Source organism: Desarmillaria tabescens (genome assembly GCF_030435595.1).
Source record: "Desarmillaria tabescens strain CCBAS 213 chromosome Unknown EV420scaffold_67, whole genome shotgun sequence".
NCBI lineage: Eukaryota > Fungi > Basidiomycota > Agaricomycetes > Agaricales > Physalacriaceae > Desarmillaria > Desarmillaria tabescens.
In genome coordinates, this window is record NW_026848366.1 from 106,307 (window position 1) to 120,500 (window position 14,194).

At 44.9% G+C, this 14,194-nt stretch overlaps 2 protein-coding genes across 2 annotated transcripts; one reads left to right on the forward strand and one right to left on the reverse strand.

The window, feature by feature from the left end:
* Positions 1–2,891: 2,891 nt before the first annotated feature.
* EV420DRAFT_1649882 (WD40-repeat-containing domain protein) lies at positions 2,892–4,228 on the forward strand (the record flags this gene model as incomplete). Its single annotated transcript, XM_060478373.1, has 6 exons — positions 2,892–3,054; positions 3,106–3,296; positions 3,344–3,597; positions 3,649–3,714; positions 3,765–4,041; positions 4,088–4,228. 6 exons carry the CDS (start codon positions 2,892–2,894, stop codon positions 4,226–4,228), a joined length of 1,092 nt encoding a protein of 363 aa, XP_060324110.1.
* Positions 4,229–7,247: 3,019 nt separating this feature from the next.
* EV420DRAFT_1649883 (uncharacterized protein) lies at positions 7,248–8,969 on the reverse strand (the record flags this gene model as incomplete). The annotated part of the gene is made up of 6 exons (XM_060478374.1): positions 7,248–7,317; positions 7,366–7,445; positions 7,495–7,893; positions 7,950–8,119; positions 8,171–8,275; positions 8,327–8,969. The coding sequence occupies 6 exons, from the start codon at positions 8,967–8,969 to the stop codon at positions 7,248–7,250; spliced, it is 1,467 nt and encodes a 488-aa protein (XP_060324111.1).
* Between the last annotated feature and the right edge of the window lie 5,225 nt (positions 8,970–14,194).

Consider the following 14,194-nt stretch of genomic DNA (forward strand, 5'->3'; position numbering starts at 1 on the left):
GGCGTTAAGCATGCCGACGACTTCCATCCAAGACAAATGGTGGGCCTATTTACTTGCAAAACAACTTCCCAGTTCTCTTGTCTGTTCCTTAGCAGCCTCGGTCCGTTCAGCTCTGAGCAATCGGGATGATGCAAAGCTCAGGACCGTTTTTAAGCGAGTTAGTCAGGTATGACAGGTGAATTGTCATCGTAGCATGTGGTCGCTAAGTGCATAGGAATATTTACGAACTCGAAGCCTGAAGACGTGCAGACGGTGCAGTGATGACCATTTGAGTAGCAGTTCCCCAGGCCAACATGTTTGGCAGTACTCGAAACAACAACAGCCACTGGCAGTAAATGACTCGAGCCTTCCTTCTTTTTCTTCAAGGTCTGCCATCTTGACTTGTTTGTCAACAATGGCGCAGAAGTCATTGACTATTCCCTTGGTAGGGATTGTTTGAGACCATTTGCCAGTGTAACTACTTACTACTGCTGCTGCGTGACAATATTCAAAACTATCACGTCAATTTTTGGCCTTCATACAAATTGTGATTTAGATTAAATAAGTACGACATGCCTCAAAAATCTCCAGGGCATTGCAAAAAAGTACGATTATACTACTACGTGCATCCTCGATGGGCTTCATGAGCTGGAAAAGTTCTCACTCGATCACACCCCTCACATCGTCTCTGTGCCATTGATATCACCACCCAAATGTCTTCTGGTATCCCAATCCTGGAATTCCATTCCCCCCAGGTGGCCCATATAGGTGCCCACTCTATGCTAGCTTCTGTGTCTAGCTCTTCCAGGCAAGGGGGATGAATTCTTGTGGATGGAGACCTGGGCACTACTTCAATGGGTCGTCAGTGAGAGAGAAACTTCTCAACATTCAGCAGAAATCATACCATGAACTACAGTTGACCAGTTTTTGCAGACTCCACCATCAATAGGGGCATTATAACCATCGAGAGAAAAAACACAAGCACAGGCGGCGCATTTCGTACTGTCAAGACATAGCCAGCTCCATTCATGAATGAAAAGGCCAGAGCATGAATGTAGACCATGGATGATTCTCCCAACGTCAGTGTCATAAAACTGAAGGTGGTTGACCCTAACATCATGGCCAGCAGGATAGAGGTTCCTATCGTAGGGATAGAGGATAGGATGTAAAGGTGTTGATGCAGGATGAAAAATCGGATATTCTGGCATCACATAAGTCATAAAAGCAATCAGTTCCAGGAGGTAGAACATACTGGAATAAAGTCCTATGCTGTGACGATCTTTGACCGCAGACATGAGCCTTTCATCTGGAATCAGGTAAATATGAACGAATGAAGCTCTTAACAGAAGGATACTAACCAGGACAAGCTCGCCATAAGGCCACAGATGAGGAGAAGAAACTTTGATGGGATCAGAATCCAAGTTTCAGAGGAACCGGAACAATGTCACATTTTCTAGACACCTCTGAAGAATCTGCATGGTGGAGTCCATCAGAGTTGAAGGAGGTGTTATCAAAAAAGAGATGCTTGCCTGGGGAAAAGTCCTCAAGTGGTGGCACCACAACTAGAGAGAGAAACAAGACAGATCAGAGCAGTAGTAGATAGAGGTTCATGAAGTTCCTACCTATGAAGGTGCAATCATGTTGTGATAGCAGAACTCGAAAATAATCAGGCCCATGATTACCGCCTAGATGCAACGCCATGGTACAGTCAAGTTGACTGTGCCGACCGTTGAGAATGTGAGGACACAGGGGGTGTAAGGGCAGAACCCCTGAGTAGAATTCAAAAGCGTGCATGTTTTGCATAGTTCTATCAGGAAAATTGATTACTGGACTATAAAATGATATGAGGTGCGATCCGGAAGAAAATATGCAATGCAGTACTGTGAAAGCTCCTTCCACTTTCGCAAAGTTTCGTCAAAAGTAGCCATCTTCCCTACCAAAGCAAATTCCATCAGCTCCTCTTCAAATCGAGCCAAATCTGTCTCTGAGGGATCGCACGTCACTAGAAGTCTAGTAGCACGAGTGCAGTTGGGTCTACAGTGGGGATTAAATCTAGTTTTCATGGGTGTCAGGGCAGAAAGTGGAGAGGGTATGAGGTGAAGAAATGAGAGGGTATCTGGATCATTTTAAGTCTGTCGAGAAACGGACACGGCCCGACTTTTCCATAGCGAGTCAGATATTTGGGGGTTGTAAGGTGATGCATTGTGGGGGGACAGAGTGGGCGCAGCACACTTCTGGTCCATGGTGCTGATGCTTGCACAAAAAGATTTTTAGGGCACACGGGTAAGAGGCCCAGATGGAAGCGGTACTAGACAAGACAGGAACTTGTTCATTGGAATTGGACATCTTGTGGGTGCCATGATTCCCATTGGTGTTGGAGGCCAGTTCTAGTGAGAAATTTGCAGTGAACACCCCTACTCTCTGAGCCAAAAAAAAGTTTGAATAAGTGGAATCGTCCAGGGGAATGGACCAAAGCCTTCATTGGATACAGCCTTCCGAAGTTAGGCGCTGTTCTAACCTCAGGTCTCTTCATATAACCCAGGCTTAGCTGACAGAAGAGGTCTGGAAGCGTAAAAGGGTTCATATAAGTATACCCAGCTTAATGAGGATAAATACTCACCCTTTTTAGGGACTGCTTGCCAGTGCGAAGACGAGTACTACTCGCTGTGATATCAGTTGGTGCAGTTTTGAAACTCTGACACAAACTGGTTCATTGGTGTCGCTGACTCACTGTGACGGACAATCGTCAGTACCTGCTTAATCAGCATCGGCATCGGCGCCTTTACAGCCTTCCCAAGCCCTATGACTCCAGGCTAGTGGAAACAATAGGGCGTTCGATGTTTCTGGAGAACAATGCCAGGTGAGCAGCGTAACAATAGAGATAGATTTGACAATAAGCATAGACTTTTAAAATGGAGCCCGACCAAAATTTCGGAGTCTTGAACGACTTGACGATGGTGGATGCTGGTCCCTCTGGTGAACATATCTACACCCTAACAAGAACCTTAGAAATGCCCCAAGGAGCAGTGCTTTGCTTAGGGACAACAGATGATGGACAGTATCTAGCAGTGGGTGGTAAGGGTACTTTTGATGTTAGTACTTAGGAGGAATCACTAACTGCTCTAGGTACCGGTGGCATCACATTGTGGAATCTCCAATACGAAAAAGTCCTGGCTTGTCCTTCTGGTGAGGGACAGAGAGGAGCTACCACTGTTTTGACCTGGGTTCGAGAGACTGACGAACCCATGGAGCTTCTTTTCTTTGGGACCCAGAATGGTCACCTGGTCACCTGGAAACAGACCATACTGCAAGGCAAAGTCCATTTCCAGTCAACAATATAAGCGATTGCTCACCCCCATATCAGGTATTTGAAGAAACACAGTCACTTCAAATCTGCAATCCCAGTGAAATCACCTGCCTTGACTATGACCCTTCATACAACAGGCTGGTTGCGGCAAACCACTGTGGCAGCATTGTCCTCTTTTCTGTTGAGAGTTCTCTAATCCCTCTCAGCTATATTACGATCCCAGATTATCTCCCCAAAGTGATTTTCTTTGGTCAAGTGTCTGGAAGCGATGCAAGTCGTGAACTTTTGGTTCTCAGCTTGGAAGGCCAAATGTGAGTATGTACTCTTGGTCTGGTTCTATCTGATCATTTCAACCGGCCTAGACACGTCCTTAGACATCATGACAGGAAAATGCGCAAGCACAAGTCTCTTGATGTCAGCGGAAAAATGTATGTTCTCCATTTCTTTGGGGTGCAGTTATACTAATACCTGCTTGCAGTGGCAATGCTGCAATCACTAGTGCCAAAGACATCCTTGGGATAGATGACCCTTCTGAAGGTGTAGCACTTTATCGTCTACAAGACGGAGCTAGGGTGTGGACTTTCCCGGTACCTGTCAGGAAGTCTTGTCGTCCGCGTCAGGTTGCATTTGCGGAAGAAGGCAAAGTTGTTGTTTCTGGTAGTGATCATGGCATGGTATATGTCTTTGACTGTAGGATGGGTAGTAAGATTGATGCATTACGCATAGACCGGGAGGACTGGGTTCAGACTTTGGCGGTAAGTGGATACGCTGTAATGTGAGCCTTGCTGAAAGGTTGACTAGACTGTGTCCCTCAAAGAGAAGCCTTGCATCTTGGCTGCCAGATCTCGAGAGCTAGAAAAGCCAGCCTTGATCTTCATCTGGGAAAAAGGAACAAAGACCTCGACCATGACTACCATCCTAAAACCTCTAACCTTTGGGTGACTGCTTTTGCCTTTTATGGTATTGGCTACAGGTTGCTTCATCTATCAGAACCTTCTGATTGTTGTGAGTGCGCATCTTCTCATCCGAAGAATTTGGTTTTCTGATATTGAATATCTTCCAGGTACCTTACTTCGCTAAGGCAATAGCTTGAGGGTACCATAGTATCTTCAGGATTGAATACTGAATTCTCTTTGGTACTCGGCATGTAGTTTGGATACATCATACTCTAGAGGTCCTATGGACATGTTATGGTGCGAATGACTCTTTGTAAAGCAAGTAGGGTCAATTGCACATCCTTCCCACATGCTGTGCGATCAAAGCATGTGACAATATGATCCGTGGGCAGTTTACACTCATTCCATACCTTGCTGCATCAAGTGTATAACCGTGATCTAGTGCCAAATTAATATATGACGATAATTGTACGTGGCCCAATTCACGCAACCCACGATACAACCATATATTTTCCTTGTTCTCACTATTATAGCGAAGTCAGGCTTGCATGTTGCTAACCATATATCCTGATCTACTGATCATATAAATTCGTTTTCATTATGATCATCCGAATTGTTTCACTAACATCATGCCAAGACAGGTTTAGACCAGAAAGATGCAATCATCTTATTCTGGTGCCTCGGATGTGGGGTGTAAAGTGCGAATCATTTGCACCACGTATTCCCGACTTTAAAGTGAAGTCCCTGATAATGGATATTGCCTTCTTGCTGGCTCGGTAAGCCAGTCTTTGGTGTTATTTTTATTTCTCGCTATTTTACTTGAAGCGAAATCATGGGAATACAAATGGTACTACAGTTAATACCGGTTCCTGTGCGATGACCGGGTTTTGAGTAAAGTAGCTTGAACGTGGATATGCAACTTTCTAGTTTCAGCAGATTCGCATGGTCCCGTAACATGAGTTTGAAAGGATGGAGCATTCCACAAATGATAGCAGGGTCTTTGTGAAGGTGGTAGATGAGTTATTTCAGTGCCACAAGGAAGGCAGATACCCGGTCCTGGAGCTGATGGTAAGCCTGATCCGAAGCTACAAGCGAGAGATGGGAGGAGGGTGCAGACATCTTTTCGGTGGTTTTTCTTCTTACTTGCTCTATAATGCTCGCTAATGGTATCTCTTCTAGAGTCTTATAAACCCGGCGGCCCACAGGTTCGGAAAAGGTGATGAGGATAACAAGCATACAGGAGTCTACAGGAGTCCAAACTGGTGATGATGAAGGTCTATTTTGGTAACCCGCAACACACCATGTTAAGGGCAAAGACACAGGGGTACAGTACGCTAAAACTATTTAGGGCTATACCACTACTCATTGATATGCTATTCTACTTTGCAGCTTTAAGGAAGGTATAACTCTCGTGTGTCATTCTACATGTCTTTTTTGTGGTGCCAAATTACTGATGTCATGTTTCCACATAAAATAGCCATACTACCTACAAAAGAAGAGAAAAAAGGGGAAAACATAACTTATACACTCACCCTTTTGTTCCCCAGGAGTCACTGGACTTTAGAGAAAGGGAAGTTGGGAAGTTTATCTTGCAATCATGACCCTGGGATCCCGGATTGCATTGTAGATTGATAGCATTACATACATTATTCAAACAGATAATATTATTTCTCATGAGCATCCACAACGGCCCTCAACTTTCCAGTATGCATGTGTTATATTCAGTAATTTCTAGAATTCCCAAAGTTGATTGAGGGACGTAGCTCTGAGTCACTGTGCTGACATAATAGCAATGATCACCTGACTTCCAAACATAATCTTACGGCCATCAGACATAAGAGCTGTAAGATCAATGGTGGGTCTACAGCTCCTGCTTGCACCATGGTCATGTTTTCCAATGCACAGGATTTAGACGCGTGCACCTTCCCTTACATCCAAATCGAGGGGGGTGCCAACACACGATCCAGAATGCTCTGCGGAAGGGTTAGACAAAGGGAGTCACATGGAACTGAAGTCAACGAAGGAGGAGACAACCGTTAAACCATAAGTAAAAAGTCCCTCACCGAACAAACTGTGAATCAAATGCCGATGCTGTGTCGCTGTCAGTGGCAGATTCATCAGTTGTGCTAGTGGATGAGTGGACACATCAACGATGCCAACACCACGCTCGACGCTGGATGTATACCATCATAAGACACCAGTATAGAACTGGTAAAACAAGGGACATACATGCATAAACAGATGAGGCAGATTCAGAAGGTTCAACCACAGCAGCAATCAGACAGTGCATCATAACCGATGATGGAATCGACTGGATGCAGTTCCACTGGGGTGCCTGGAATATGCAAGGATGTCAGAAAACTGAAACCTGTAGACGAAACATGCTAGCCAGTACTGAGGTATATAATAAAGCTGGCTTGCCAGGCTAAATGCGACTCACCATGATGAGGGCAGGGGGATCTCTTGTGGGTGCAGACTTGAAACCCCAACCAGATGCTGGCACTTACAGACCATGTGCAAACATGTAGTAACATGCTAGAAGTGCTGTTGCTCTTATCTCATGCTAACTGCTAGGCAGACAGCGAGTAAGTCATAGCGAAGGCCTCCTCCATCATAGCGTGGTAGCCTTGAGATGAAATGATATGATTGAAATTACACATGTGCTATACAAAGTGGGTGACACTCATAATAGTGCTCAAATCATGTTGTAAGCACAGCCACAAGTGGCAAAATATTCAGTGTTCACCTATGTCCCACTATTCTCGCCTTGCTTCTTCCTGTTGACTTCTCGCCATGAAAAGAAGAATGGAATTTTAAACATAGATTACAAGCAGCAGGTATAGAAGACAACAACAGTTACCTGCACAGTGGATACATCAGGTGTCTGCATGCAAGAGAGCCTCAACAGCTTCCATCGCTTGACGTGAATACTGAAGAGACTTCTTCAACAGACCTGCAGTCTTCCGAAAACCATGGCTTAATCTATGATGACTGACTTTCTCTTAGTCTTCTCGAACATGGCCGGATTCTTTGGCATCTTGGTCCCAGCTGTATGCCTGAGCACTCTAATCACCGATATCTATCAGATTGAAACTGCCAGACATAAACTGCCGACCAGCATTATGTTCAAAAAACCTATTTCAAGTCAGAAGATAGGAGTGGAATGCAGGAAATATCACTTACTTGACATGTCCTCGGACATATTTTTTACTCCAGTCCGCTAGCACCAGAACTTCATGGGGAGTTCGGGGTTGCGTGCAGCTCTATAACCAAGGTATTACATTCTGCTCACCAAGATAGATAGATCATTACCTGGCAACCTTCAAGACAATCTTGAGCACTGCCACAGAAGGCAGGGTGATGATGGAGATGCCACGCTTCTGACACATGTGCTTCATCCTGCACCTCAGCCAATTTCCACACTGGGTCCAGGTTCAATTCTTTGGAATTGAGAAGATGGTCGGCATTGATGATATGGCATTCTATCTTGGCAGTGTTCCACTTGGGACCATGTGGTACATGGAAGTGAGCATAGTCACTGATCTCATGGGGTTGACAGGATTCCATCATGCCGTCGACCACCAGACTATGAACCTTGAAGACTTTCTCTGTATCAGGATGTTTTAGATTTTGGGTTTGCCTTGAGATCAGGTGCTCCATGCAGAGGAGCCATGCAAGACCCTGTAGTTCGGAGGGTCGTCGATGGTATATCTGGTAGTAAAATCAATCATCTGAGCATATCCGAGAGAAAATTCAAGCAAACACACTTCTGGGTTGATATTCTCCTGCCGTAACAATGGTATAAGGATTCTAAAGCCTCTTGAAGCATACTTGACAAGACGAAGCTCATAACTGGGCAATCGCCAAGTAAGATCAACTGTGTTAGCCTGCCTCATAAGAGCAACAATTCCTCTGGGATTGGACCACACCCAATATCCTGGACAACATTGTTCAACCTCATAAAAAGGATAACAGAGAAAAGACACACCATCATAGAGGAAACAAGCACTGTCGACGTCGAATTCCATCAGGATCTCGCTGATTGAGCTGTAGAGCCAAAGCACGATCTGAATCACACGGAAAGGGTATTGGCCTATCAAGTTGTTTCAAAGGTCTGCTGGAATAATTTTGGAAAGTCACGTACTGTGGATAGAGACTGTGTTCTTGGTATGGACACAGATAACATTATATGGCACACTGCCTCTCACAACATCGTATATGTGTACAATCTTTCTCTCCGCGTCTTCTGGAGAAAGGCTATACAAAAAGACATCAATATCGGAATCAGGGTACCATCTTTGATGATACTGCCGAGTCCGAATGGGAGAGTCCAGAATCTTGGGTGAAAGGTGATCTAGGCAAGCGAGAACACTGCCACCTGCAACAGCAACATTGTTCCAGTCGATCTCTGAGAGCATGTTCTCGGTAAATGACTTCCAGGAATTCTCAAACTGTTGGAGAGAAGAGACCATTACTGGATCACCCTCGGGATAAAAGTGTCCTCCTGCTGGATCTGTGAACAGAGTGCACTGAAGCGACACATCGCTCAGCGTAGAAAGAAAGAGACCCTTGTTGTCCTCATTGAAGACATCAACTAGTCCGACGTGAGCATCTGCAATTGCTGGGTCATTGCGAGCGATGGCATAAAGTCTCCTGCGTGTCTGATCTTCCTCGGAAGCAAGAAGGGCCATGTCGTCAACGTCGAGGCCATTACGGAGGTGGTGCGTGAAGAGATCAACATGGGCTTCTTTGGCCTTTTGGATTTTACTCGATGAACGATAAGACATACAGATACAGACAACACTCACTTCGTTAGAGGTGTGAACCCTGCTGGTTGAAGTTGCAACAGATGGTGATGAGCCTCTAGGCTCTGTGCACTCTGAAATCGTGGACACAACCTACAATTTATCACCTTTGTCCCTATAGTGGACTTTCCCTAATTCAATGATTGCAAGCAAGATGCAATTTAAACCAAGTCAATGGGTGTTCAGCACACGAAGTTAGTGATTCACGTATGATGTCATCGGCATCGGCCCTATCGATCCTTCCCTTCTCCCCATGGACTTTGTGCCTTGCAGTCTAAAACTAGCACTGCCACCCCACATGAAACATCCCTGCGGTCATGAATTATCCATGCGCAGCCTTGCAAAACGCGTCACGTAGCTAAAACTACGGCAAGTCAGCTGCAGCCGTAGAAAATTATTCATCGAAGTATTGGAGATCTGGTTAGTGAGAACCCTTAGTCACATTAGTATAGCCTTAGGCGCAGTAACTGTGCATACTTACCAGCCTTTGCTAAGTAAGTACTTGAATAATCTATGCTATAGTAATATTAGTGCTAGAGTAAGGTAGCTTAGTTAGCCAGTGTAATGAGTATTTAAGCTCGCAAGTTGGTAGCCTGATAGGAGAAGAAGGGAGACCCCAGATTATTCTCTACGCTTACCTTCGATCCCTAACACCTACACCATACAACATACACCCTTGAAGTAGCGCAATAAAGACATTTTGCTGCTAGAACTTCGTCTCGAACCTTTATTTCTCTAAGCAACAGTGAACCTTTAATGGTTACTTGTGCTTACAACACATCCCTCTCTTCTACGCAAAGTAATTAGGAGTCCCGCCACTAGGAAACTCTTTTATTGCTTTGCTTCGCAAACAAATTCGCTTGCTTCCGCAGCTAGGAGACAGTGTTTTCATCCCTCCCATCAATGCCTTCGCTTTCTCGCAGCCAGAGAAAGTCTCGTCGAGTATCAGACCGATCCTCATCACCTTGATTCAACCTTACCGTGCGAGTTTAATAATTCGCTACAGCCTCTGAGTTCACAGCTAGAACTTAGACAGTCTCTTTAGAGCTCTTATTCGTTGCACTTGCAGCTAGAGTTGCAACAGGAACAAGGTATAGTCCTTGTATGTTTACTGATTCGTTTTAGGGCCTCTTCTAGGATCCCTTTCCCAATTACTTCCCTTCCTGCGAATTTTATAGTTCGCTACCATCCTCTACGCTACTAGTAGAGAAATTTCTTTATCTTTCCGAACTTAGGAGGCTTTAGTCACCGCACAGAGGTGCCTGACTAGACTCGCTAGAACCATCCTTCAGATTCCGTGTCTGTCAGCACATACCACACCTAGGTTTTGTGTTTCCACCCACGGGAGTCTATAGGTTCATCAACAGCATAGAATCTTTCATACGGCGGGTTCTAAGTAAGGGTTGCGAGTGAGTAATAGGATTATTGAAAGCAAGTCTCAGAATCAGTGCCAGTTTTTAAGAGGATACATGGCTGACCTAGCCCACACAATAAGAGGATGTCGATTGCCCCTTCATCGACAGCGGTATTCCATCCTGAGATTCTAGAGTCAAACCCTACTAATTGTGCGAATCAGATGGCATAAGTAAAAGCCTACTTTGATGAGTCAAAGGCAATGTGCCATACTGGCCACCAGCCGAAAAACGATGTTGGTGGTTGACAAATTGTGAAAAAACAATGGGATTGGCATTTGAGTGGCAGACCGACAGTTCCCTGGGCCGATATGTCTGGCAGCACGGCACAATAGCAGTGACATTCCATCATTGGTGCCAGGCATGCCAATCAGCTCACCATCGGCACTGCACCCCACAAAATGCTTTCTGTTCTAACAGTATACCAGTGGTGCTCTCCTTCTTTCTTATTGTATATTTGAGGGTCTCACATCTTTTATTATTCTATTTTTCCAGAAGAGCCAAAGGCCTACCAACGATGAGCGGCCCTTGTAACAGGCATGAACTGCGTCTGGCTTGTTCTCTAATTTCGCATTTCCAAAAAAAAAGGGGGGCACACAAGTTTGGACCACTTCAATGGTATCTGTGGTGCAACAATAAGACACTGAGCCTTCGATGTCTTGCACGGTTGTGCACAGGACTCAAGTGGTACCCCGAGACTTGCAATCATGTAATGTCCAATCAACATCGATAGGTGCCAGGAACTAGCATCCTTTATCCTAGTTGTTCCTTTTGTTTCTTTTTTTCACCGGCTTTGAAGATTTGGCAATAATGCATCAGATCAGATGTGGTGGTTGTTGGCCTAGGCACCTGACTCATTAAGTTGAGCATCTTAGCTCTTTCTCGTCTAAGAATATGTAGGAGATATTACTTATAAGTTAGCCCTGAAGCTCAATGTTTCTCTCTCATCAAGTAACCTTCTGATCAAGTCCTGCCTGCATGCCGGAAGATCATCGTGTACAATTCTTGATCTCCCTCACATTTGTCTCTGACAACTTTTCCAGGCCCTTTTCACAAGGCTTTTCTTTGCTTCCAAGATAATCAAGAGCCAGGATCAGGAGATTGGTCGCCTATGTCGACGATCGATTGCATTGCAGCAACCAGAAACAGCACATGCATGACACCAAATCCTCTCTGAGTGAGCCTTCAGGGCCATACTTTCTTTGGACAAAGCATGTTTTTGGGCACCTCCGAGGCGGTATCGAACACTACCCAGCCATCACAGAAGAGTGAGTCATACGATGTATTCAATGTGTTCGATCAAATCAACGCTGACCAGAACTTGCCTAACTCGCTGCTTTTTTCAAATGGATCCAAGGACACTATAACCCGACTCAAGAGCACTGAGAGATCAGGCAGCCTTGCAAGCACCGATACTACCGAGGCCGACTATACTGCAGGTGCTGACCCACTCATGGTCAGTCAAGCTCGAGTTCCATAGTACGATATCACAGTTGAACTAATTCTGGAGTTCCAGCTCACAGCATATTCCTTTCACCCCAATGCCCATGCTGCCAGTAAGAACTTGTCTTTTATAATGTGACTGTTGATCATGAATCGAGTCAGCCACAAATCTTTGACAGAACTAAGACGGATTTTGCTAGAATCACAGTGTGTGTTCCCCCCTCTTCCAAATTCACTGGTAACATAAAGCCGCAATCATACAGAGCGACAAATTCAAAGGTATGGACACAAAGGGAGTTTCAGGCGATGATACTACAAAGGTAAAGCTTTCATCAACTACTGTTTTCAGACTAACATCAGATACAAGCTTTCCAGGTCGTCCTTAGGCTCCCCCTTTTCTCTCCAAACCTTGTCCCTAAAAAATACTCTCAGTAACACCATTCCATCCGATATCAGTGATGATAAACATGAGGTTGATCAAGCTGGATGACCTGGGGACTCCTGCACATTATCTTAGAAGTAGATCATCGCTGGACATGATAGATATCTTTGTGACAGGACATCAAAGCGTGTGAGGTGAAGTAGGCTGTACAGTAAGCAGTAAGGAACAGAGAAAAAATGTGATCTATAATGCTTGATTGTTCACCGGGTTTCCAGTAGTTAGGCGTCTCCTGGACCTTTTTTGTAATGACGTGTGCTTTCTTGTCTTGCAAAAAATCATTTGTCTTTATTATAGCACGCTACCCCAGCTAGCCCGTAAGGGCTTGCGGTGGGGTACATATATAAGCAACAAAGGGTGCGGTGTATATTATGTTGGCCGACTTCCATTTTGTGCTGACAACCACGAGGTTGGATCCAGATGTGCCCGCCAATCACGGTTCATGTTATCTCTCCTACTCTTGCATCCACAGGCCTTGATAGTCCCTCCATAAATTTCCATCTGCTATCCCAGGTCAGGTAAAGTCTCCTCAGATTCTGTATCATTAATGAATCCATTCAGTGAGAAGTGCCTTTGCCAGGGACCACCCTTGTACTCAAACTCACGAACACCGAAAGATTTTTTGTCAGCGAGGATTCAGAGAAAGAAATGAAGATAGCTGAAGTAGAGACAACCACAGACCACCAATACCCGCCCGTCCCAGTTACTTTGTTCTGGGTACAGTGCTAAGTGCCAGTGGTGGCGCAAATGATATGAAATAAAGCTTTCAACGGTTTAAATGTCCTTGCTAAATGTCGCAGTGAATGAATTCACTTGGTAGACACCAGAGAACTCAGTCTCAGGCTCGAGTCCTTGAAGTTGTTCAGCATCGACAGCCCCCAGGCAGGTCTTAATCAGGTGACTGATGCAACACGATTATTTGGCGCATGATATACATCATGCATCATCAATCAACTCTTCCATCCCTATCTTTTCCACTCCTCTACATTCGTTGTTTGATCTCTTCACTTGCTTTAAGCAATATAGTCTCAGCTGAGGGTAGAATGGCACTTAGCTGTGCCTGGGCAGGAGACAGTCTAGACTGTAGCCTGCAATGAGAAGGCGACCGTTATTGTCTTCAGCTCCTTTTTGATTACTTCAGTATCCATCGAATCTATTAGTAACTACGCAGATCAGAGGGGAGAACAGACAGGTAGTAATCTATTCATATTTACAGTTTCGCTAACTGACTGGCCTTCTGGCTGTGGTCTTAGCCACATTTTATTCAAGTACCCACAGACTCAAGTACAGTCTGTACAGTATCGAACTTCTGCTTCAGTCTGTCAGTGCTTTGGCCACTATTGTTATCGACAATGGGGGGGAAAAGGAATCTCACCAGGTCACTGTGGCATGGTGCTGCTGACAAGCCACTGAGTCGGGTCTGTATTTTTCGACATCCAGGGTGAGGGTTAACCTAACCTAAGCAATTCATAGATGTCCAGAAGAAGAAGCCTCAAAAAATGTGGGGCATCTATTGACGATCACTAATTGTGTGTTGGTTAGCACTTACAAACTTGAAGATGAGTAAGGTAGCATTAAGGACAAAAGACAGACAACCGCCGTTTGGGTGGTGGACTGATGGTTCCACGGGCTGATATGTTTGGCAGCACAGCGCAAGAAACAATAGAAGCATTTAATCGCCGTTTGCAGTCATTGGCACGTCAGTTAGTTCATCGGCACCATACCCTGCAAAATGCTCTCTCCTCAAACAGTGTACTGGCGGTGACTTATTTTTCTTATTGTCTATTTTGGGGGACTCACTTCTTTTATTGTCCCTTTTTTTTCTCCCAGAATAGCCACTGATCATGGTTAGCCTGGCAGTGCACCACGGTGTTAGGCTTATTTTCCGCTATAACACGGCAATTCTTTAATGA